Source organism: Doryrhamphus excisus, chromosome 13 (genome assembly GCF_030265055.1).
Source record: "Doryrhamphus excisus isolate RoL2022-K1 chromosome 13, RoL_Dexc_1.0, whole genome shotgun sequence".
NCBI classification, from domain to species: Eukaryota; Metazoa; Chordata; class Actinopteri; order Syngnathiformes; family Syngnathidae; genus Doryrhamphus; species Doryrhamphus excisus.
The window spans coordinates 1698550-1725000 of NC_080478.1; the positions used below are offsets into that span (position 1 = coordinate 1698550).

General features: G+C 44.8%; 1 protein-coding gene across 9 annotated transcripts in view; it reads left to right on the forward strand.

Moving 5' to 3' along the window:
• The window catches only part of LOC131140205 (A-kinase anchor protein 6-like), a 94056-nt gene that overhangs the window by 29212 nt on the left and 38393 nt on the right, over positions 1–26451 (forward strand). For all 9 annotated transcript variants that reach the window (XM_058090410.1, XM_058090415.1, XM_058090414.1 and 6 more), the window contains 2 exons: positions 24577–24707; positions 25977–26097. In XM_058090410.1, coding sequence (XP_057946393.1) covers positions 24577–24707; positions 25977–26097 — 252 coding nt within the window. The remainder of the gene's footprint in view (positions 1–24576; positions 24708–25976; positions 26098–26451) is intronic.

Below are 26451 nucleotides of genomic sequence, written 5' to 3' on the forward strand. Positions count from 1 at the left end.
TTCATCCACTCGTGTTAATTATTGAATTTGTCCATCCGTCATCCATCCATCCATTGTTCATTCATCCGTTCACTCATGTGTTCATTCATCCATTTGTCCATTCTATCATCTACTGTCTTTCCTCCACCTTCCATTTCTTTGTCCACCTCCTTCCTCCTTCCTCCTTCCTCCTCCTCGTCCTCCTCCTCCCCCTCCTCCTGCTCTTCTCCCTCGTCCTCGTCCTCGTCGTCGTCGTCGTCCTCGTCCTGATCCTGGTCTCTTGTGAGTGTGGAGAGCTGCTTCATGTAAATGTCAGGAAATATCACAGTCGGGGTGCTGGGATTAGGCGGAGAGGAGAAGATACACTGATAGCAGCAAATATAACGCTCTGACAAGACCACCGGCGCTGGGGATTAGGACACGCACACACACGCACACACACACACACACACACGCACACACACACACACACACACACACGCACACCTTTTGCACAGTGTTATGAGACGACTGCGGTGTGTCGCCGCATTTTAAGGATTTGTTGTGCATGTGTGAGGATTGTCAAGTGACATCTGTAGTGTTTTGTTGCATATTGAAGATTGCGTGTGCACGTGTGTGTGTGTGTGTGCACGTGTGTGTGTGTGTGTGTGTGAGAAAGGAGAGCGCACAAGAGAGGTAGAGAGGTGTTTAATGCGAGTGCCAAAGTAGTGTAATATTTAACAGCTTAGTGGGATTTGTCTGTCACATTACACAGGAGCACACTGAGTCTTCCGCACACGCACACACACACACACACACACACACACACACACACACCCAGATGGAGGATAGATATACGTTAGCGCTGCAGAGATGGAATCTTTCTCTCGGGTTTCATCACTCAGATGTCATGAAAGTGTCTCATGTTTCATGAAGTCTCATGAAGACCAGGAGGAATACTCCCCATGGAATCTTTGACATGTGAGACCGGAAGGATGCAAACATCTCGTTAGAAGACATCTCGTTAGACAAAGATGTCCTGCTGATGCGTCTCACAAGTCCACTTTTAAGTCCACAAAGTTGACAAATATGGAACAAAACTTCCTTCCATGAGCCTTGACAGACAAATATCTGATCTTAACTGAGGCAAGTGAAGCCTGCGGTTCTTTTCATGTTGTTGTGGGGTCTTTTGTGACCTCTTGGATGGGTTCTTGCTGTGCTTTTGGGGGAATTTTGGTTGGCGGGCCACTTCTGGGAAGGTTCCGTGTTTTCGATATTTGTGTGTAATGGCTCTCACTGTGGTTGGCTGGAGTCCCGAAGCTTTAGAAACAGCTATATAACCTTTTCCAGAATGATAGATTAAAGAATCGCTTTTCACACAGTGCCATGTAGATTTGGATTTTTTTTCTCTTTTAATATTTAAAAATATTTCATCTTTAAAATATTTAATATTTTATAAGTTTCATTAAAGAAAAACATGCTAAAAAAGTGACGTTAAGAAAAATGACTTAACTGAGATGAATTGAGAGCTTCTACCAGTTTTTGTAGTAGCTCGTTCCGGAACGCTCTGATCCCGATATTCCATCATTCCTGAAACCTCTCCTGTTGTTCAGGACTCTTGTTGTTCAGGGAGATCTTGCACATGGTGTCCGGCCAATGGGATCAGCTCCAGCTCCAGACAAATGATGATATTTATATGGTTGTGGAACTACACTCTATATAGTATATACTTTGTTTATAATGTACTTCTTACTAGAACACTGTCAGGGTCCCACTTATGTACTGTACTGTACTGTACTGTGTGTATTTTAATAATAATAATAATGATAGTAATAGTAATGTATTAGATCCCAGTCAAGAATGCGCCCCGCCTCTCCCCCAAAGTCAGCTGGGATAGGCTCCAGCATACCCCCACCCCCCCAATGAGGATCAGCGTCCCAGAAAGTGGATGGACGGTAATAAGACGGTTTGCAGCGGTTCGAGTCTGCCGAGTGGCCGCTAACTTTTGAAGGCGTTCGCATACATTTGGTCATTACACTACTGGGCGACCCATTTTAGGGTCATGACCCACCTGTTGAGAATGGCGGAGGGGGATGGAGGGGGTGGAAGGGGGCTGGGGGATTAGATGTTCTTTTGGACACGCAGTACTCAAATCCTGTTAGAGAAGCTCAACTAAATACACACACACACACACGTATGTGATGTCATAAGTGTGTAATATTGTTACACACTTATGGTGTGTGTGTGTGTGTGTGTATTTGTAGAAGAAGAGCAGCAAATATTAAAGTAAGACGTGATAAGTGATCCCATGGGTAGTATTTCACGTACACTTGGTGTACTTAAATAATGTGTGTGTGTGTGTGTGTGTGTGTGTGTGTGGCTGAGGTACAAGTGTGATTGTGACTGTTGGCACTTGTGTGACAACTATGTGTGTGTGTGTGTGTGTGTGTGTGTTTCTTATCAGTGTAGCTGGTGGAGACAGCTTGTTGGCCTCAGGCTTCTATTTCACCCCACAGACCACAAAGACCTGTATGTGTGTATGTGTGTGTGTCAGGTGTGTGTGTGTGTGTCAGGTGTGTGTGTCAGGTGTGTGTGTGTGTGTCAGGTGTGTGTGTCAGGTGTGTGTGTGTGTGTGGATGAAGGTGAAGAGGAGGAAAAAGAGGAAAGGAAAGAAGGAGGTCAAGCAGGAAACAAGACATGGATGTTGCGTTCAAGGCTGTGGGAAGAACTGCAGTTTGTAACATTTCACCTACTGTGTATGGTGGTATGGTGGTATGGTGAGGATGAGGGGACCAGGATGATGTGGAGGAGGATGATGAGGAGGCTGAGGGATGAGGAGGATAGGAAGATGATGAAGGGAATGAGGAAGCTAAGGAATGAGGAGGCTATGAAGATTATGAGGAGGCTGAGGAGGCTGAGAGATGAGGAGGATAGGAAGATGATGAAGGGAATGAGGAGGCTAAGAAATGAGGAGGATAGGAAGATGATGAAGGGAATGAGGAGGCTAAGAAATGAGGAGGCTAGGAAGATGATGAAGGGAATGAGGAGGCTGAGGGATGAGGAGGATAAGAAGATGATGAAGGGAATGAGGAGGTGAAGGAATTAGGAGGCTAGGAAGATGATGAAGGGAATGAGGAGGCTAAGAAATGAGGAGGATAGGAAGATGATGAAGGGAATGAGGAGGCTAAGGAATGAGGAGGATTTGAAGATTATGAGGAGAATGAGGAGGCTAGGAAGATGATGAAGGGAATGAGGAGGCTAAGGAATGAGGAGGATATGAAGATGATGAAGGGAATGAGGAGGTGAAGGAATTAGGAGGCTAGGAAGATGATGAAGAGAATGAGGAGGCTAAGAAATGAGGAGGCTATGAAGACGATGAAGGGAATGAGGAGGTGAAGGAATTAGGAGGATAGGAAGATGATGAAGGGAATGAGGAGGCTAAGAAATGAGGAGGATAGGAAGATGATGAAGGGAATGAGGAGGCTAAGGAATGAGGAGGATTTGAAGATTATGAGGAGAATGAGGAGGCTAGGAAGATGATGAAGGGAATGAGGAGGCTGAGGGATGAGGAGGCTATGAAGACGATGAAGGGAATGAGGAGGCTAAGAAATGAGGAGGATATGAAGATTATGAGGAGGCTGAGGAGGCTAAGGAATGAGGAGGATATGAAGATTATGAGGAGGCTAAGGGATGAGGAGGATATGAAGATTATGAGGAGGCTAAGGGATGAGGAGGATATGAAGATTATGAGGAGGCTAAGGAATGAGGAGGATATGAAGATTATGAGGAGGCTAAGGGATGAGGAGGATATGAAGATTATGAGGAGGCTAAGGGATGAGGAGGATATGAAGACGATGAAGGGAATGAGGAGGCTAACGGATGAGGAGGATATGAAGACGATGAAGGGAATGAGGAGGCTAAGGGATGAGGAGGCTAGGAAGATGATGAAGGGAATGAGGAGGCTAAGAATGTTGAGGATGAAGAAGGAGAGCATAAGTGCATGAGGAGGATGAGGAGGAGGATGCGGTTGAGTAGCGTGATGAGGATGTGACAAAGATGCAGGTTGTCAGATAGAAAGGACGTAAGGACGTAAGGACATAAGGACGTAAGGACGTAAGGATGTAAGGACGTAAGGACGTAAGGATGTAAGGCTGTAAGGATGTAAGGACGTAAGGATGTAAGGACGTAAGGATGTAAGCATTGGCGCCTGCGAGTGATGAAAACGTTGTCCTGAGGTTCTTAGCGGCTTGTTGAGTAGATGAGGCGGCGTCGGCCGTATGCGTGATACCTGCTCCAACCAATCAGACGCGTGGTCCTGCTCGCCACCGCACGGCTCCACCGTTTAACATTCAAGTTGGCGTTGGTGTTAATCCGTGTTTAAGTCGCGGTCATTTGGAAGCCATCGGAGTGTGTTTGCAGCCGCCGGCTTTAGCGTCTCTCACACACACACATGTACACACTTGCATGTACACACACACACACACACACACGGCATGATGGGCATGAAGCTGATGCATTAAACATCAGAGCAGTTGACATGTTAAACCCTCCCCTGCAAAGATGTTTTTCTCCATGGCGTCGCTAACGTGGTTCCGCTAACTAACTTGATCCAACTTGGCTTTTCTTTGTGTGTGCTAGCAAAACTTTTTGGGGCCACAAACTTGTTGTTGATGCGTACCGAGGCCTGCTACGCTAACCTGACAATCTGTCTCATCATTTCGAGATCACGTGACCAATCCCAGAAACGTGTCGGTAGAATCGGCCTGAAAGACGTCCGCCTTTTATTTTACATTGTGAGAAATATTTGTGAAAAAAAGACCCCCCCGACCCCCCCCCCCACCCTGTCACAACAGCTAAATGAAATATGCAAATAGCGTCCGTAGCAATAAGAAATAATTAAGGATGGCGGTAGCGTGCTTCAGGTATTAACACGAGGAAGCGCTCCAAAATGGAATTCATTTATATGTACTGTGTATATATATATATATATATTTATTTTTTTTAAGGGGGGGGGGGGTGTTCTTCGTGTATGTTTGCCGGCGGCGGTGTGACGTTCTTAATGCTCTCTGAGAGCTAACAAAGCGATAGCGGTGCTGAGCTTTTTAATTTCCCATTCCTGATATTTTTCAAATATTTAATTACGTGGATGGTAAAAGTCTAAAGTGTTTTTTTTTTTTTTTTGCGTGTCACTCCGGCTTGTTAAACACCGCGACAGTTTGATGAAAGTTGTCGCCCGTTTAACGAGAGTCGACGCATGACGCCATGATGAAAGTTTACCCATCCTTTCTCATCCAACGCCATGGAAAGTTTTTAATTAAGCGTGTCATCGCTTCGTGTTTGTTCTTGAACATCGCCGACATCTTGCGTCTTTTGTTTCACGGACATGAATCTACGAGCTATAATAATCATCAACTAACTGGCTGGTGACACCATGATGAACTTGTTCCGAGTTGTGCCGCTCGAGGGAGGAATGGATCCAAGAATCCGAGAACCAGTTTGCTCGTTAAATACCAACCAAACCAAAACCAGTATTTCCCGTACATTCGTCCATTTTGTAAATGCATACATTAGGCAGTACCATTTCTCATAACGCTTGTAGAACGGGACCTAGCTGGTTGTTACTCTCATAAGCACCTGATCTGTCAGAGAATAAGAAGATGGAGCAGGAGGGCTCCATGTTGCCACTTAAGCAACTTAGTCTTTATTGAGGTGAGCTTGAGAAGCGTTCAGTTTATCAACACTGACCTCGCCCTCGTGGTGTGAACAACAATGACAACAGGAAGTTGACGCACAAAGCACATGGTGCTACCTGTTGGTTAAACGGGTCCACATAGATTAGACCTACCAGAGGCCTCAAGGACCGCCTATTAAATAGATTTCAGCTCCCCTTACCTGTTGGTTATCTCCACTTGTGAGAAGGTTATCATGAAGGTTTATGAAATGTTAGGATGAGTCAGATAGAATAGAATCATCCAAGCTAAATGTCGGCTAACTTCCAAGGAGAAGAAGAGAGTCGGTGCCAAGATATCCTAAAATATCCTTTGCATTCTTCTTAATGATAACAGATGAGAATTACGTCTTTACGTGGTGGAGTGGTATGGATGGATGGATGGACAAAAGGAATGGTGGATGGATGGATGGATGGATGGACGGACAGATGGATGGACAGACAGATGTATGGATGGATGGATGGATGATGGATGGATGGACGGACAGATGGACGGATAGATAGATGGATGGATGGATGGAAGGACGGATAGATAGATGGATGGATGGATGGAAGGATGGACAGATAGATAGATGGATGAATGGATGGACAGATGGATGATAGATGGACAGACAGACAGATGGATGGATGAACAGACGGATGGATGGATGGATGGAAGGGCGGATGGATGGACAGATGGATGGATGGATGGATGGATGGACGGATGGATGGACGGACGGATGGACGAATAGATGGATGGATGGATGGGTGGACGGATGGATGGACGGACGTATGATGGATGGATGGACGGATGGACGAATAGATGGATGGATGGGTGGACGGATGGATGGACGGACGTATGATGGATGGACAGATGGATGGACGGACAGATGGATGGATGAATAGATGGATGGATGGGTGGATGGATGGATGGACAGATGGATGGACAGACGTATGATGGATGGACAGATGGATGGATGGACGGATGGACAGATGGATGGATGGACGGACGGATAGATGGATGGATGGGTGGACGGATGGATGGACAGATGGATGGACGGATATATGATGGATGGACAGATGGATGAACGGATGGACGGATGGATGGACAGATGGATGGACGGATGGACGGATGGACAGATGGATGGACGGATGGACGGACAGATGGATGGATGAATAGATGGATGGATGGGTGGACGGATGGATGGACAGATGGATGGACAGACGTATGATGGATGGACAGATGGATGGACGGACGGACAGATGGACAGATGGATGGATGGATGGATGGACAGACGGATGGACGGACAGATAGATGGATGGATGGGTGGACGGATGGATGGACAGATGGATGGACGGACGTATGATGGATGGACAGATGGATGGACGGATGGATGGACAGATGGATGGACGGATGGACGGATGGATGGACAGATGGACGGACGGATGGATGGATGGATGGACGGATGGACGGATGGACGGATGGATTACACCCTACACTTATATAGCCCGGCCTTATAATGAGGCCCATTTTGATACTCTATGTGTTACAATGGACGTGGTTAACTCCTTTTCTTTAAACTTTAGTGTGGATTTAGTTTGTGTGGGAGTGGGTGGGACAAAAACATTGGCTTCCATTTATTTTTCATTTGGAGCGTGGAGAAATCATTCAGCCCACTATAATAATAATAATAATAATAATAATAAAAAACACACACGCTTTTGCCAGCATAACACAAGCTTGCACGTACGGCCACGGATGTGCGTCTGTGCATGTGTACGTGCACGTATTCTCACGTGCAAACACACACACACACACACACATACATACACCTTCCTCCTGGCCACTCAATTACACCGTGCATCACGCCGCTCTCAAAGCCACACAATCAAAAACACATTTCAACATTGTTTAACTTATTTGTATTCAAACAACACACACACACACACACACACACACACACACACACACACACACACACACGGTCTATCAAAGAAGTCTGGATGTTGAATAAAAACGGCCAAGGAGTCGTGATTGTTACCATCACTTCAACTAGAGGAGGGTGTACTTCGTAGTTCCTGGCTGTGCCGATGTTAGCGGTGTAGCTAGCGATGTCCCTGATCCATGACTGGGCTGAAAAATGACCATCACAATATTTACCTTCTTCTTCTCTCCTTTTTAATTTGAATTGCAACGGCTCGGCAGAGCGATATCGACAACATTTGAATCACCCCATAAAATACGTATTCACTCAGAAGAAGAAGACGAAGGGCCTGGTCTGCTAAAGGTTAGCATGCTAAAAACACGTGCAAACATCATTTTATGATGAATACGCAGAAGATATGCAGATTCTGTGATATGCAGAAAATATGAGTGGATGGATGAGGTGGATGAGTGGTTAATGCGCAGGCCTCACAGCTAGGAGACGCGAGTTCAATTCCACCCTCGGCCATCTCTGTGTGGAGTTTGCATGTTCTCCCCGTGCATGCGTGGGTTTTCTCCGGGTACTCCGGTTTCCTCCCACATTCCAAAAACATGCTAGGTTAATTAGCCACTCCAAATTGTCCATAGGTATGAATGTGAGTGTGAATGATTGTTTGTCTATATGTGCCCTGGGATTGGCTGGCCACCAGTCCAGGGTGGACCCCGCCTCTAACCCATAGTCAGCTGTGATAGGCTCCAGCACCCCCTGCCACCCTTGTGAGGATAAGCGGTAGAAAATGAATGAATGAATGAAAGGCAGGAGCGAAGTCGCACTTCATGCACGGCCGTGGTCGTTGTAGCGAGGAGGAGGTGAAAGTCCAATGACGGACGACAGAGAGCGAGAGAATCATCTCAACATATTTGGAGCGTCAGAAATAAAAATATGATCTACCCTGAGCGACTGGAGGGTCTGATTTCGAGTCGGCCACAAAATTGCAGCACTGGATTGTCATAATTCCAGAACCCCGTCATAGTTCTGGGGTCATCACGAGCCGTACGCCCCCGTCTTGTCTGGTAGTGCAATATTATGGAGTTTAGTGCGATTATGCCAAAGTACCCTTGGGCAAGATACTGAAGCTCCAGTTGCTCCTGATGCTGTGTCATCAGGAGGTAAATATTGTGTCAAAGCAAGCCAGTAAGTGAATGCACCGCTGATCGTTGGTTAGCCAACGTTTCATAGTTATGGAAACACGCCCATAATAAAACACTAGTTATGTATGTGCACGTGGCAAAAGAATACATAGGCAAAAAGTACACAGTCACATATTGGTACACAAAGGAAGTACAACAGGATTTTTTCCACTTTGGCAGTTTTTTCCCCCATGTATCCACAACCTGCTTCTGGTCTCCTGAGCAGAACAACTCCTTACCTTCATTACGTTCATGCTTGTGGTTGTCTTGCAACCCTTTCCAGCATGCAAGGTTAAAGAAAAGTATGGAGTTGTTCCCGTTTTTAGGATTCATTCACTATGATTCCATTCCTATTCTTCTTTTTATCCAATCCACTTGATTTATATAAAACATTTTATAAACTTTATAAGTTTCCTTTATAAGTGCTGCACAGACTAGTCAAATTCATTCATTCATTTTCTACCGCTTTTTCCTCACTGCTGGAGCCTATCCCAGCTGACTAAAGACGAGAGGTGGGGTCCACCCTGGACTGGTGGCCAGCCAATCCCAGGGCACATATAGACAAACAACCATTCACACTCACATTCATACCCATGGACAATTTGGAGTGGCTAATTAACCTAGCATGTTTTTGGAATGTGGGAGGAAACCGGAGTACCCGGAGAAAACCCACGCATGCACGTACCTTTATACAATAAATAAAGGTACAAATTGAATTGAATCCAAAACTAAAAGATGAAATAAGAAATAAAATAGATATTAAAATATTAAAAACAAGAATCAAAGCAATAAAAGTATAAAAAAATAAAAAGAAAGAACTAAAAGACCCAGGACCATATGACTAACTCCGAGTTAAAAGCCAGAGAATAAAAGTGTGTTTTAAGACAAGACTTAAAGCTTTCGATGTTGGGAGGGGAGAGACTTCCATAGCTTGGGGTCAACCACAGAAAAGGTTTTAAGTCTCGTCTTGGGCACCACAAGGTGGAGCTGGTCCTCGGACCTCAGTGACCGCACTGGAGAGTAAATTAGGATGAGGTCCGAGATGTATTTAGGGGTCAGCCCATTCAAGGCCTTAAAAACAAACAATCAAATCTTAAATCTTAAAAGCGAACAGGCAACCAATGGAGGGAGGCCAGAATTGGGGTGATGTGCCCCCCTTTTTGGTTCCTGTTAAAAGCCGTGCCGCAGAGTTGTGGACTAACTGTAAGCGGGAGAGAGACTTTGGGCTGATTCCAGAGTAAAGTACAGTACAGTACAGTACAGTACAGTACAGTACAGTACAGTACAGTACAGTACAGTACAGTACAGTACAGTAGTCCACAGGTGATGAAATAAAAGCGTGCATGACTTACTCAAAGTTCCTCTATTTCCATGTACAGTCCTTCATGCGTCGTGCGTACAGTGTGAGGTACAGTAGAAGTTCCTTAAAGGAACCCAACCGGCACGTAGACCTCCTGTAAGCATGTAAAAGTGTGGGTCACCGGTGTGTACATCACAAGTAGTCCAATGAGGGCGTTAATGTCGGCGCCAGCTCCTCTAAAGCGCGCATGTAAATGTCTGCTGAATGAAAGGCGGAAGAGGATGAAAGCAGAAGATGAATACGCTGATGGGAAGGAGGGCAAGATGATGGAGGAGTGATAAAAAGGCTGGATGGATGAGTGGATGGAAAGATGGCGTGTTGGAGGTGTGGAGGCTGTTTTGTCTCCACCTGAGAGGAACACTAAATCACGGGCAGATAAGGTAATTCTACAGGCCGTTTGTCATCCGCCAGCAGACGTTTTTATGGGCAGCAGATTGGCTGTGAGGGCTGCTGATTACAATGAGACAAGCTGCGAGGAAGCTCAACATTCCCGAACCGGGCCGTGCACCTTGCTTTGGAACGCTCTGTGGGGGGAAGTGGTCAACAACTCTGAAAGCGGCATATGACAAAAAATCCAAGACATTCACTTGCTAGTCTATGTTCTCTATGTCAATGTTATTATTATTAACATTTCTAGTTTCTCTTGTGACATCTATTGATACATTATTTGTGATTTTTGGAATTTTTAAATGACTCCCACCTTGGGTGCCACTGACTTACAACCTGACAAATCACAATAACATCATAAAAAAAACACCTAGCGTTGTTCCTCGCCGCTTTGGGGTTCAGATGTCACAGCTTCATGAATAAATAATGCAGTTTCATGGTTGAATACTGCCTAGTATTGGTCAAAAATATGCATATTCAAGCAAATTGTACACTTTTTTGTCAATAACTTTTGAGCATAAGAAAAATACAAGGATAAATCCAAGGATGAAGAGTCTTGAACCAGTCATGATGTGCTATATATATCACTATATTGACGGTTACTATGGTAACCATTATGGCATTGGATGCTCATATCAGCGAGTACTTTATTAAAAAAAAACTAAAAAAAACCTTAAACTATATTATGAAAGCAGGAAGTGAACAAATGTAACAGTTAGTGATTGTAAAAGTACCAGATGGAGGGGTAGGATTTAATAAGCTTTGCTTCTTCCTACTCCTTTTGGACATGTGGAACTGGGAACTGATTATGGGATGCACTCAATTGGAATCTGATGCATGTTCAAATGAAATAAAACCATTACCATTACCATTACCATTACCATTACCAAATACATATACAGTGTATAAGGCATTCAGACGATGCGTTCAATGATGCCGTGAATGATATGTAGTATTCTGCACTGGTTACTGTAATGTTCGGTGAGACACGCCACCAGAACAACAGGCTTTTATTGCAGGTTAGAATGAAAAGAATCAACTCTGAGCCCAGTGGCGTCACTTCCTGTTTGCCACTCAGCTCCGTTTATAGCAACACACACAAAAATGAGTCCTGGTGAAGTCTTAAGCGGCTTATTTGCTCTTATTATGTCTACTAAAATAGCAGTGTTAAGGTGACTATAGGGATGTTAGCTCATGTCTGGAGGGCTCTAATAATGCTAAAAACTGTATTTACAAGGTCGTAAACAGGTTTTGTATGCGCTAAGTATGGAAGTATTCACTCGTCATGGTCAGGCCTGCAACCAGTACAGTAAATGAGGGATTACTACTATAATATACTACTACTTCTATACGTGTCTGCAGGGCACGGCAACACTAAAGTATTGGTTATGGTTTTCCTCTAATTGACCACTTCCACACATTCAGCGACCTCGCAAGTACTAAAATGTCTTTGACTTCCACCACAGAACAGGAAGTGTGTTGTGTTTGATATTATTTATGATTTGAGATGTCGCCTTTGGGTGCAGTCTTTGGTTCTGGTTATTTGACACACAAAAGAAGGAAAATGCAAATGAGTGCAGCCTAATTGGACCTGAGTGTCAGAGAAGGAAAGGTAAAGTAAAGAAGTTCCAGTAGAAAACACCACCGACACGTTTATGTCTTTCAGGAATGGTCAGTGTTGTCTTCTCTCCTCATTCCGTTTTAGTGACTCTTTTTGCTTCCTTTACGTCTCAGTTTTACGACGTTTCTTAAACGCATCGGTGCTAACACCGAGCAAGTTCATCAACTATCCAGCAGCTAAGTAGTCTTTCACTCTGGTTGAATTCATATCCCATTGGCTACTGGACATGTGACATTTCCACCTGATGCCAATGTCACGACCTTGAACGCCGTCCACTTAGAGGAGGACACAAAATGTCCGCCAACGGAGACGGTGGTTACATACAGTATGTGGAGCGACTCAGAGGGTGTTTATTTAGTATTTATTCTGCACTTCATCATCCCCCCCCCCCCCCCCCCCCCCACAACCTCGCCAATCCACTGGCAGCTGAACGCACCATTGACCACGCCGCATCGCTAACCTCGCTGTGTGTGTGTGTGTGTGTGTGTGTGTACGAGGGGTTGATGTCTATCCTCCATCTGAAACCTTGTTAAATATTCATTGACAATTATTCCGCTTTGACCAGTGTTTGATGATGATGATGATGATGCTGCAGAGGAGGAGGAGGAAGAAGAAGAAAGAGGATAAAGAAGAAGGAGGAAAAGGAAGAATATTGTCTTGGAAATATGATGAGGAATCACTTGTATGGAAAATCGATAAAGCTCCGCCCCCAAAGCCAAAGGCAAGCTAGAGTGTTAGCATATCAGTGACTTTATTGAATGCCACCATTTTATTGGTATTCTTACTATTTTATTTATTATGGGTGTAATGGTACGCCATAATAACCGTCATCAATACGAACCTCAGCTTTGACACCACCGTTTTCTTCATTTTGGGAACAAAATGCTAAACTTCAAACTTCAAACTAAGGAAACTTGGACATAATTGTCCAAGAAGTCAAATGTGCACATACGAGTTGTGTGTCAGAAAAGTACCAGGACTGATGTCACAAACGTTCATTCATTTATTGTCTACCGCTTATCCTCACCAGGGTCGCGGGGGGTGCTGGAGCCTATCCCAGCTGTCTTGGGGCGAGAGGCGGGGTCCACCCTGGACTGGTGGCCAGCCAATCCCAGGGCACATATAGACAAACAACCATTCACACTCACATTCATACCTATGGACAATTTGGAGTGGCTAATTAACCTAGCATGTTTTTGGAATGTGGGAGGAAACCGGAGTACCCGGAGAAAACCCACACATGGAAACTCCACACAGAGATGGCAGAGGGTGGAATCGAACTTGGGTCTCCTAGCTGTGTGGCCTGCGCGCTAACCACTCGGCCGCATCTCTTCGACAATCTCCAACAGTCTCTTCACGAGATTTGTCGCTAGTTGCTTCATGACAAAGAGTATCTAGACGGGTCCCGAAATGTCAACACCACGTTGCTATGTTGGCAATACTGATCCCTCCTGCTACATCTTCTTATTCTCTGGCTAACCGGGTGTGTTATAACGTCTTTATGACCAAGGGCTTTACTCCCTCGGCTTTAAGAGCTGTGCTAAGGGTTGAGTCGACAGTCTGGGCTCTTTCCCCAACGGTCAGCGCGTAGGTCTTGTGTTCGAGCCCCGGTGCGGGCAGTGCAGTGTGAACCAGTGAATTGCAGATGTGAGTACCCGGAGAAAACATGCAAACTCCACACACAGATGGCCGAGGGTGGGATTGAACTCGGGTCTCCTAGCTGTGCGGTCTGCGCACTAACCACTTATCCACCGTGCAGCCCTGTGTCACAAACAGCATATGTCAAATCAAACTACAAGCGAAAAGTTCCGTGGTCATGTGCCATCTTGAACGTCTTCAAAGCGGGTCCTCTGATGACCGTTTGGATTTTTTGAAAGACACCAAAAAAATGACAAGTTCTTCTGTTGCTCCCGTATGGTTGATGCCAGGAAGTGGCGGATGCTCACGTAACGGATGCCAGCTGGTGTGACTGCTAAAGTACGTTGGGAAACCCCAATCCCCGATGCTTTCAAGAGCTGCGCTGGAAAATCAGTTGACAGCTCGAGCTGTTCACTCCTTGGCGAGAACTGCTCAACTGTCCGTCAGCGTGGATCTGTGGATCTGTGGATGTTAGTCTGGAGCCCCCGGCAGGGTCCGGGCTTGAACTACGTTGTTAGGACTGTACAGACTGGGATGTGTTTAAAGAAGCCTGAGTGGATTTGGATGAATTGATTAAAAACTGCAAAAACTTTGGGGAATTCCCCAAAAATTAAATTCCTTTTATCCAAAAAAAATCAGCCGAGGATCTCTAGATCTCTAAAACAAACCTCCATGACACCACGGAATATACTGAATGTTTTAACCAAGGTGACCCAGGATGACAGACAAGTGAGGAAAGACTCGAAGGTTGCAAAGTGGAGAGGCTCCTCATCTCAGCTCCTCATCTCCGGCTCAGCCTGGGAGGGGGTCAGGTCTACGATGGGGATGCTGCTTAAATAGAGTGTCATCTCCCAGAAAGACAAGTCTGATCTTGAGCTGGCAAATGAACTGAACATTTTTATCACGGTGTTCGAGAAACCAAAAGCCCTGGCCCTGATGGTATTGCCATCGGATCTCCCAAAATTGTGCGGACCAGTTGACATTTTCTCTTATTTTTCAGTTGGCTTTCCAATTTCAAAAGGTTCCTCATGTTTGGAAGGATTCTGTTATTGCTCCACTGCCCAAAATGAACCGTCCTAAGGCCCCTAATCCTTTTGGACCTGTGGTTCTCACCTCTCTGGTGATGAAAACTTTAGAGAAAATTGTGAAGTCTTTGAATGCTGTTCAGGCAAATCTGCATCCATTCCAGTTTGCTTATAGGTTTGGCGGGGGCAGGGATAGGATGACCCTGATCGTGACCCTGTAGTGTCTGAGACCATGGACTGGAGTAGCAGGTCCGTTTTAACCATGAACGTGATTGTAGATATTAGGACGAATCCTACTGTCTTCTCTCTTGTCGTCATTAATGACTTGGCTGTTGACTTGGTCAAGCAATATAAATATCTTGGAACGTTGCTGGACCACCGGCTCACATTCCGATCTCAGGTGGATGCTGTATTGTTTCTGGAAGCTTTGCAGTTTCACATTGGATAACACTTTTATGGAAATGGTTTATTCTTGTTTTATCCGGTCTGTGCTGACCTTTTCTTTTATCACCTGGTATGGGCTACTCACCCCGAAGAACAGGAACAGGTTCAAGGGCATCACTTCAATGTGCAGCAGAATTGCTGGCACCACGTTCAATGACCACAGGCGGACTCTGAAGAAGGCTCAGTCAGTCCTGCATGATGAGTTTGGGTTGGCGATTCAGTGTTAATAAATGTAGGACCAATCGGATGAGGAACTCTTTGGTTCAGGCTGAATAATTGTGTGTAATGTTGATGCTTTATGTATTGTTTTTAATATTGTATTTAGTATTGGTTTGTTGTCTGTGTGATACTGCTGGCTGGAGAACAAATTACAAATATTTTGACTAATAGGAGATTGCAAAGTGGCAAGGAAAAACTGTATTACAAAATAATAGTCAACTGAATATCATTTGGAAACAAGCAGTGTGGCACCTCCGTCTGTTGGGATGAGGCGTTGGGCGGAGCTCGGTCTTTTAGAAGACACAAACTGGATGTTGATAGATGCAATTCAGACATTTTTCAGCCATTTTGTTCGTTACTCATACTTAAGCAGACGTGACTCTGGCGTTCGATGTTGTGTCAGCTGGGTTGAATGAAGACGCTACCCATACTTAGGCAGATGTTTCCCACATTTGGACGTAACTCTTGATGTTCTATCTACTCTTTATGGCCAAAAAACTTGAATTTGCCCGTGGAAGAGACTGAGAGGGTGTGGGAGATCAGGACACTTCTACACTACGTATATGTACATGGTTATTTTTTTTTTTTTTACCTTGAAATAAATGATTGTATAAGGAATATGTGACATTGTTAGTGCGAGAGCAGTTGAAACTTGAAATGAACTCCTTATCACGGTTCTTCGTAAAGCTTTCCTTCTTTCTGTGTTACTGCTTGTGATATTACAACTTTTCTTGTAAAAATAAAGGTCACATGACCTGGAAGCTACTGATAATAGTTCATATAAAATATTCATATAAATCATAGGAACGTTAAGTACAAAAATAAATGGGTGTGTATGGTACTAGCAGACTAGTCCTACTGATACAATGTGGTTTGGAGGTCAAAGGTCACATGACCTGGAAGCTATTGATAATAGTTCATATAAAAAAATCATATAAAATCCTAGGAAAGTAGAAAAGCAAAAGAGTATGCATGGTACCGTCATGGGAGTACTAAAGATTCTACTAAAGATTCAAAGTGGTTTGGCGGTCATAGGTCACATGACCTGGAAGCTGTTGATAATAGTTCATATAAAATATTCATATAAAATCATAGGAACGTTAAGTACAAAAATAAAAGGGTGTGTATGGTACTAGCAGACTAGTCCTAGTGATACAATGTAATTTGGAGGTCAAAGGTGACATGACCTGGAAGCTATTGATAATAAATAGTTCATATAAAAAAAATCATATAAAATCCTAGCAAAGTTAAGTAGAAAAGCAAAAAGGTGTTTATGGTACTAGCAGTCCTACTGATGAAAAGTGGTTTGGAGGTCAGAGATCACATGACCGAAGGCTTTTGGGCTTTTGTTTGTAGCTGCTCTATAGGAGTCCACAACTCAATACAAAGAGATGAAAATAGGTCCCCTTTAATAACTGCCATTCTTGAAAGCAGCCCAGTGGTCCTAGAGTGAAACATCCGATGCCAGGCTGGTCCGGAATGATGTGGTGGTGGTCTGGTGGTCTGAAGCGGACAACAAAAAGAAGCTTTGTCTTTTTTTTCTGACAGCAAAAATGTTTTACGAGCGCTGGCATCTGCCACAGCATGGCAGCCTCCCCCTCGGGGGTCTCCTTCCCACCATGCTTACGCTCTCTGCTAGCGCACATCAGCAGCGGGGGGATATTGAAATTAGCAGCGGGGGAGGGGGTGCCTTTTACGGCCTTGTTAGCCATGATGGAAACCTGCTCGGACCGGGTGGGAATTACCAGCCGCTGTAACGACACCTGAGAGGCACGGCATCTCGCCATGGCAGGAACGTTGGCCTTTACGCCTTGGAATAGCTTCATCAAATGAGTGAAAATTGGGAATGAATGCTGAGCAGCTGAGGATGAACTGAAATGCTGGGAATATTCGGGATGTGGAAAATAGATAGCCTGAAGGTTTAGGTGTTGGAATGGTTTGAGAAATGTGCAAATAGTAAGAATTCCCAACATTTAATAGAATTTGTCTTTGGGAATTTGGGAGAAAGTGGGAATTTCAGAGAAGAGGAAAATGTTTAATGAGTTAGATGGATTGAACAATATTTAATCTTTGATGGGAATGTTGTTTTAATTCCGTAACACATGGGAACGGTCTATGATAGCCATAAGGAAAAACCTTAGAAGCCGAATGAAACCAGTCTCCAAAAATGTTGTAAACATGAGGCAACACGCAATACAATACATTTTACCTCGTTCACTTGTCCTCATGTGTGTCCTCCGACGAGTCTTGGTGGGTGGGGGGGGGCTTGATTCATGTTCCATCTTGGATATTGAAAATATGGAATCACGTCCTTGAGGGGACTAAAGGTGAGACGGGATGAGGAAGGATAAAAACCAGTAAAGACAATTTGGTTCTTAATGAAAGGAACCTTTCTGACGTCATGGACTTTTATTCACTTTATTTTCCATGCAAACTAAATAAATAAAGCCAGTCATTCGTGTGGATGTGATGATGAAGATGATGATTGCATCTTTTTTTTAATCATCCTAATAGGATCAGCCCTTTTGTCTTTCAAAATAAAAGCGTCACTGACTGATTGCTATTTACCCCCCCTTGCTATCATTAAAAACACACACAAACCACAAAAGTAATTTTTTGGAAATGACACAATCTCAAAGTTGCACTTACAATGTAAATTACCCCCCCCACCCCACCTGTATGGGACCAACAGGTTACACAAGAAGGCTGCAGGCATCGTCCGTCTCCCCGATACCCCGAGAGAGGAAGGACAGAAAGCAAAGGAAAGAAGGGAGAAAGTAAGAAAGGAAGGAAGGCTGGCTCGCCGCATCCGTTATTAATCTCCAAGGGAAATTCACATTTCCAGCAGCTCTGCAAAAATGTCATAATAAACTTAATCACTTCATCAAAAAATAGAAGAACCGAGACAAGACAGGAGCGATAGCAAAATAAAAATAAGAGAATAAGATGCATAGAATAAGAATGAATAAATAAACAAAGGAATGAAGGCGTAATGAAGGATGGACGAAAGGAAGATAGGAAGAAGGAAGAAAGGAACGTTATTTGCAGTGGACTCGCTGGCATGCAGTCAGATTAAAAAGTTAATTATGTTTTAAAATGATATTTTAATTAAATAAGGGGGAAGCAGAAATGGATTGGAACCAAAATAATTAATCAAACATGAAAAAAAAAAAAAAAACCCACGTCGTCTTTCTGCTAGGCCCAGCAGAAAAAGCCGTCTGTGGTCTCGTTAGCACCCCCGCTGATTAGGAGTGTTCCCCGGATGCTTCGTGTGTCGCTCATTAGCAGTATGCTAACATGTCGCATTGCGTAGACATTGTACGTCATGGCTCTGGAGTCGGAACGCTACTTCCACTGACTGACGACGGGTCGCTCAGACCTCCACGTGGTCATGTGGTCACGTTTCCCCCAAAGAGAGCGAGAGAGCGCCAACCAACAACGACAACAAAGCCGTTTAACATTTGAATGTTTCCATTCTAAGAATGAAATAGAATTCATTCTTAGGTTCTTTGATTAAAATTAATCCAGTCTTTTATTGCGGGATTACATTTCCTGTCTTGTCATGAATGCTTTTCAAGCTCTGAAAACTTCTAAATGTCAAATCTTTGTTTACGACATTCTTAAAGTCTTAAAGTTTTGGATGGATCTGCTTTACTGTTTTTAGTCCTACGGACTTCAATGTGATCCGGACTTCCTTGTATGGGCTGCAGATTGCCTGCACTCAGTAAATGCAGACCTATATATCCGGAAGTTCTCGGGAGCACTCGGGAGTGTGACTAATCACAGTAGAGTGGGCATGCCCAGAAGAGGGCCGGGGGTGGAGTACATTAACAATAACAGCAGGAAGATCTAGAAAGCTTTATATGCAGGTTATTGCGTGTCGCTGCTCTACAGGAGCCCGCAACTCAATACCAAGGTTAGGAAATGAGCATGCTAGGTCCCCTTTAAGAATTATCAGTCAATGCATGAGAAAGTGATGGAGGCATGACAGCCGCTTTTACCGTCCCATGGTGCATTGCCCTTCCTCGCCGTGACCTCCTGATCCTCCGTCAGTCGACTCATCTCGCCCTCGTTCTGATTTTTTGATGCCGCTTCATTATTTCCTCATTAGTTTGCATGTTAATTACAATAGTGGCTAATGTTAATTAGTCACTATTAATGGCTGCTGCTGTAACACCTGCCCCCGGTGCGCTGCTGACACCTGCCTTGATCCTCGACATCTTCATCGTGTGGGGGGGGCGGGGGGGGGGGGGGGGGCTTTTTGGGATACAGGACACGAGCATTCAGCAGATGATATTTAGTTGGTGGGGAATAAAACATCAACCAGTGTCACAATCATTCATTAAAAGACAACTACAATATGACTAATGATGCCTTCAAGAACACCGGGAAAATAAGCCACTGAAAACAAACACAGGTTGTTTTCATCCCTGGAGATGTACTTAGTAGAATAGTAGAATAAATACATAGAAAAGGATTGTATGAGCACTTTAAACCAATCTCTAAAGCAATCTAATGCAGTGGCATTTATTGCAAATGTTGATGTGAAATCTGAGTCATCAAGGTCAAGCTTGCAGGAGAAGAAGGAAGGAAAGGAGAAGTAAAACATATATCAAAAGTAGTCATTTCATGGGCGTCTTAATTACTCCGTTTTCTGCTGGTCCTGGAAGTTGACCCCCACCCCCCACCCCCCCCCCCCCCAAAAGCAGGCATCGACTGTGGAAAAAAACACAAACGTGGATGTGTGCATTGTATGCCGTATGTGTGCCAGTCATTAGGCCTAAATGTTCTTAAGCCCCCCTGAATAATTGGATGTTTTTTATAGATTTTTTTTTCATTTATTAATAGATTTTAAAAAAATATTTTTGATAGATTTATTTTCATCTGGACTAGATGTCCAAGCCACCTCAACTGACTCCTCTCGACGTGAAGGAGAAGCGGCTCTACTCTGAGCCCTTCCCAGATGACTGAGCTCCTCACCTTATTTCTTCGGGTTTTCCCGGACCCCTTCCTGGTGAGGTGTTCTGGGCATGCCCAGCCGGGGAAAAGACCCCGGGGCAGACCTTGGACACGCTGGAGGGATTTATTATGTCTCACAGCTGGCCTGGGAACGCCTCGGTGTCCTCCCGGTGGAGCTGGAGGAGGTGGTCGGGGACCGGGAAGTCTGGGCTTCCCTACTGAGACTGCTGTCCCCACGATCCGGACCCGGATAAGCGGAGGAAAATGGATGGATGGATGATTTTTTTTTTTTTTTTAACAAAAAAAAATCTCTGATAAAATTTCATATAATAGGGCAAAAGCAGGCTAATAAGCAAGCCAATAAACAGGCTAATACTAATAATCAGAAGAATAATAATGATGATAGTAATAATAATAGGCTAATTAATAATATAATAATGATTATTATATTATTAGACAACCATTATCAGATTCAAACTCAAATTCAGTGGTATCATTAGACCTATTTTAGGGGTACTTCAGCCCCCCCCCCCCTCCTTTTTTTTTTACAAAAAAATCTTAAAAATCTTATTTTATAAAATCTATAGATTTTTTAAAATTTTTTATAGTTTTTTTTTGGACAAAAAAAATCTATTTTATTCCTGCCTATTTTAGGGGTACTTCAGCCCCCCCCCTTTTTTTTTACAAAAAAATCTTAAATTTTTTATAGATTTTTTTGGACAAAAAAATCTCTGACAAATTTCATATAATAGGGCAAAAGCAGGCTAATACTAGCCTACTACTACTACTAGTAGTAGTAGTAATAATGAGAATAATAATAATGATGATAGTAATAATAATAGGCTAATGAATAATATAATAATGATTATTATATTATTGATCACTGTCCACTGGTTTTGCAGTATAGATTGTGTGTACTTGTGTACATTTAATATTTAATGGTGGCCTAAAACTATTGACTAAAAACTAAATCTGGCCAAAAATAGGAAAGTTATATCCCGTTTCTTCTTCCTTATTAGTTTTTTGGATTTTTTGGAATGTCTCCTACATTCATTAATATCCTGTGCATCTCCAGGGGGCTAACCCCCCCTGCCCCCCCCCTCCCCGTCCTCAGAACCTAGTGACGCCCCTGATGCCAGGTATTTACGTTGGCCTCCAAGATGGCACCGCAGCCTCCATTCAGCAGCTTCACACAAATTCAAATGTATTACAGTATCGACGTGCATGCGTACGTGCACCTGTGTGTGCGTACGTGCACCCATGTGTGCGTACGTGCACCCGTGCGTGCGTAAGTGCACCCGTGTGTGCGTGCAGCGCCGGCCGCCCTCATATCCATTATTGATCCTGTATCATTACACACTGCTCTGCTCTATCAAGACAAAAACACCCTGTTATTGGAATATCTCTCCTACGGTATTGACTTGCACACACACACACACACACACACACACACATGCACACGCACACTTATGTCGCAAGAAATTACCGTCAACGTTGGAGCGAAAAGTCAAAGCTGGCTGATTTCAGCCTTTTTTTCTCTCCGTGGTGTGTGGATGTTTGGCAGCCCTGCTTTGGTGTTGCTGTCGTTAAAGGTCAATATTCAGGCACTTGGAATCAAATAGTCACACGTCACCTGCTTCATAGGCTGGAAGATATTCCAAGGAATATTCTCAGGAATGTCCAAACTGTCCAATCAGGTGTTGCCAAGGCTTCCCGTTCCCTTGGAAAAGACTCACTTGTGTACTTAATGTCCACTGAGTGTATTAGTGTTTGTTTTCATGAGATGGGTTCTTCTACCGGGCTGCACGGCGGTCGAGTGGTTAGCGCGCAGACCCTGAGTTCAATCCCACACTCGGTTCTGTTCTACCCGTGCGTGCGTGGGTTTTCTCCTGGTACTCCACATTCCAAAAACATGCTAGGTTAATTGGTGTTAATTCCAAATTGTCCATAGGTATGAATGTGAGTGTGAATGATTGTTTGTCTAAAGGTGCCCTGGGATTGGCTGGCCACCAGTCCCAGGGTGTACCCCGCCTCTCGCGCAAAGACAGCTGGGATAGGCTCCAGCTTCCTCGCGAGGACAAGCGGTAGAAAATGAATGAATCAACTGTTGCTTCATCACGGTGCTTTTGTCGCCCCCTCCAGACTAGTTGAAGTACTGCATGCAGGTTTCATTAGATAGATAGATAGATAGATAGATAGATAGATAGATAGATAGATAGATAGATAGATAGATAGATAGATAGATAGACTCCCTTTATTGTCATTGCACAAAAACACAGTCGTGAAATTGCCAACGAAATGTCGTTGCCTGGCTCCCATATAATAACAGACACAAAAGAAGATAAGTAATAATAATAATAATAATAATAATAATGTGGAGAATAAATCGATAGAATAGACACCAAATATGAACAACATAATGTAAAGTGCAGCATGAACAGTAAATTGCCCAAATAATTTAAATAATTTAAATAAATAATAATGCGGCACGGTGGTCTAGGGGTTAGCGCGCAGACCTCACAGCTAGGAGACCAGGGTTCAATCCCACCCTCGGCCATCTCTGTGTGGAGTTTGCATGTTCTCCCCGTGCATGCGTGGGTTTTCTCCGGGTACTCCGGTTTCCTCCCACATTCCAAAAACATGCTAGGTTAATTAGCCACTCCAAATTGTCCATAGGTATGAATGTGAGTGTGAATGGTTGTTTGTCTATATGTGTCCTGTGATTGGCTGGCCACCAGTCCAGGGTGTACCCCGCCTCTCGCCCCAAGACAGCTGGGATAGGCTCCAGCACCCCCCGCGACCCTCGTGAGGAAAAGCGGTAGAAAATGAATGAATGAATAAATAATAATGTAAGTCTTTGGGTATTAGTATAGTATAGTATAGTATAGTATAGTATAGTATTTGGGTAGGCCAGATGTGGTCTGTTCAACGTGAACACCAAGCGGTCCGCGCCGCTTGATCGGCCTACCTGCAGCCCTCGGCGGACTCGTATGTGTGAGTGTGTGAAGGTTCCAGGATGCCGCCCGGCTCTGATTGGCCCGCCGGGCTCTGATTGGCCGCCGGGTGTAACCCACAAGACAACTTCTTGGGGTAAAAATTGTGTTGAGTGGAGTTTGGGACTTGGCGACTTAAAAAGAACAATCTAAGGCCGTAATGAACAAGTCAGCAGCCGCCGCCGTGCGCCCTAATGAATGAAAGTGGAGGCACATTTAAACAAAGTGAGAGCGCTCTCACACACACACACACAGACACACACACACATGCACACGCACACACACAGATGATTGCGTGTTGCCGGTTTGTTTATTAGCTCCCTGATTGAGGCGCTCTGCCTCCACCAGATTGGATGACCTTTCCAGATCCTTCCGCTGAGTCCGCTAAGTAGATGAGACGGCGGACGACGCACAACACTTTTATTCAGATTGTTGCAGGATGAGGTGAAGCGCGTGTGTGTGTGTGTGTGTGTGTGTGTGTGTGTGTACATTGGCTCAATTGAAGCCTCATCTCCATAGAGTTTGTATGCAATTACACGTGAGCGCCGCAGTGTGCCTCGCTATGATTGTGCGACCGGCGATGATGTGCGTGAAGGAGACTGCCGCTCACTGTGTGTCTGTGTTTGTGTTTATGTGTCTATATATGTGTGTGTGTGTGTGTGTGTCTGACACTCTTCATGGTTACGTGCTTGTATGAGAGGTAATTTGTTCCGCTGAATGCGATTCATGCTAAAGGTGTGTGTGATTTATGTTAGCAGTGTGTGTGTGTGTGTGTGTGTGTGTGTGTGAGGTGTGAGTGCATACACCAATATGTGAAAGCGGGATAAAGTGTCTTTCTGGTGGCGTGTTCGCCATCTCTGGGCTTTAAAGGGCACGCCCATCACAACACGGGATCCATCATTTCCAATAAACAGCTAATCACACACACAACCATGCATCATATATTGTATTCAAAGGGTTTAAAACAAAGGAAAAAGAAGCCAAAGACTTACCACTTCCACACTGAATGGGAGGAGAAGGCTCCTCAGGATTCAAGTCCATCACAATGGAGTGATTTTTCATGTTTAGTTTACTTTATTGTGGCTGTCATGGTAACTCGTGTAATAAACACGGCCAACTTCTTGCCCCCCCCCCCCCCCCCCCCCCCCAGGCCGAGCTGATGTCCAACCACCGTGACGTCCAGAAGGTGGCGCTGGAGCAGATGGCGGCCAAACTGAGCAGCCTGCACTACACCGTTCCCTCCGGCAAGAGGCGCTACGTCCAGTTGGTGCGCAGCAGCAGGTAGGGTGAATGAATGGTACAGTGGGGGCCAGCGGGGGGGCCAGCAGGGGGCGCCGCGCTGCCGCTCCGCCATTGTTCTCATCTCCAGAGGAAGAAGCCATTAAAGATGGCGAGCGGCGGCCAATCGCCTCATAAATCCAACGACGTCGCCAACTGAAAGGTGGCAATATGGCGATATGACTCATTCAACCTTTTCACTTCTTACCCCCCCACCCCCACCCATGCCCCCACCCGCCATCTTTCCTCTCTATCTCTTCATCCCTCGGGTTCTTCTTGACATCTTCTCTTCATTCCCGTTTGTCCATAAAAACTTCGGCAAACCATCTTGGCCTCGCCTTCCTCTTGCAAGTCTTTCAACTCCTCCTCCACTTCCTGTCGCCACCATCATCACCAGCTTCCTCTTCAGTGACTTCCTGCTTTCCTCCCATCGTCACCTTCACTGCAATTCCTTGTTAGGTTTGGGAAAACCTGGAAAAAGAACATTAGAAACACAAAAAGGTTGTAGCTGTTCTATGTACTATGTGGTCACGATATCCCAGTGGTCCTTCCGACAAGGAGGACCAGGATCCAGTCAGGTCCCTGTGTGTGTGTGTGTGTGTCTGTGTGTGTGTGTGTGTGTGTGTGTGAGTTGTGTTGCACCATGTTGACCTGTGATAAAAGAACACTTTTATTTTCTTTGTATTTTGCTTGTTTTTGTCAATTCATTCATAGTTTATTCTTCACTTTGATGCCCTGTCAGACGCCCCGTGTTTTCTCTCTCCGTGTGTGTGTGTGTGTGTTAGTGTGTGTGTGTGTGTTAGTGTGTGTGTGTGTGTGTGTGTCACCGTGGGCCCGACAGAGCTGTCAAACTGTCGGCAGTGGCGACCGGAGAATTCCAAACAATTTCGCCGCTAATGTTGAGAAACATGTCGGCGAGCCCCGCCGAGACCTGGAAGACCAGCGAATGTATAAATAATACACCCCCCCACCCCCCCACCACCCCTCCGCACACACACACACACACACACACACACACACACACACACACACACACATGCATAAACACACAGACAGCTTAACAAAGCGTCTGACAGTAATGTGTGTGTTTGAGCAATCAGCCGATGTTCCAAAAGCATCAATATTTGATGGGCTGTGTCGAGCGAAGGTGGGGGGGGGGGGGGGGTGGATTTGCGGGGGGGGCAAGGTGGCGGACGGGGGGAGAGGGGTCGGGGAGGGGGTAGTTGAAAACAAAATGAATTCCAACAAAAACTCATCTTTTCTCGTCTTCAGCGTTCAAGACTTCGAGACGGAGTACCAGGAGCTCTGGGATTGGCTGATGGACTTGGACGCCATGGTGACGGACAGTCACCAGCTGATGATGTCAGATGAGCAGAGAGAGCACCTCTTCAAGGTAGGAGGCTTCACTCACCGTGCTCCTTCTGTCCTCCTGTCCAATAAGTATACTTTATACACCGTGTACTTCGTCCCAAATTTTGATCGCGTAGTGCTGTCCCGAATCCATGACTGTCGTTGTACGCTTACCATGATACGTCACGATACGTACAATGGAAGCTCTCTTGTCTCTTGTCTCTTGTCACGAATCCATTCCAAAACGAAAACCGACACCCAAAAAACGTAAAAGACCTTCACTGTAAACTGTCCAGTCCTACTGGAACAGATGCTACCTTCGTACTTTGCTACGACTTCTTTCTTGAATTCAATATTGTTTCTCACATTCTTTGTGTACACTCAAAAATACGCCGTG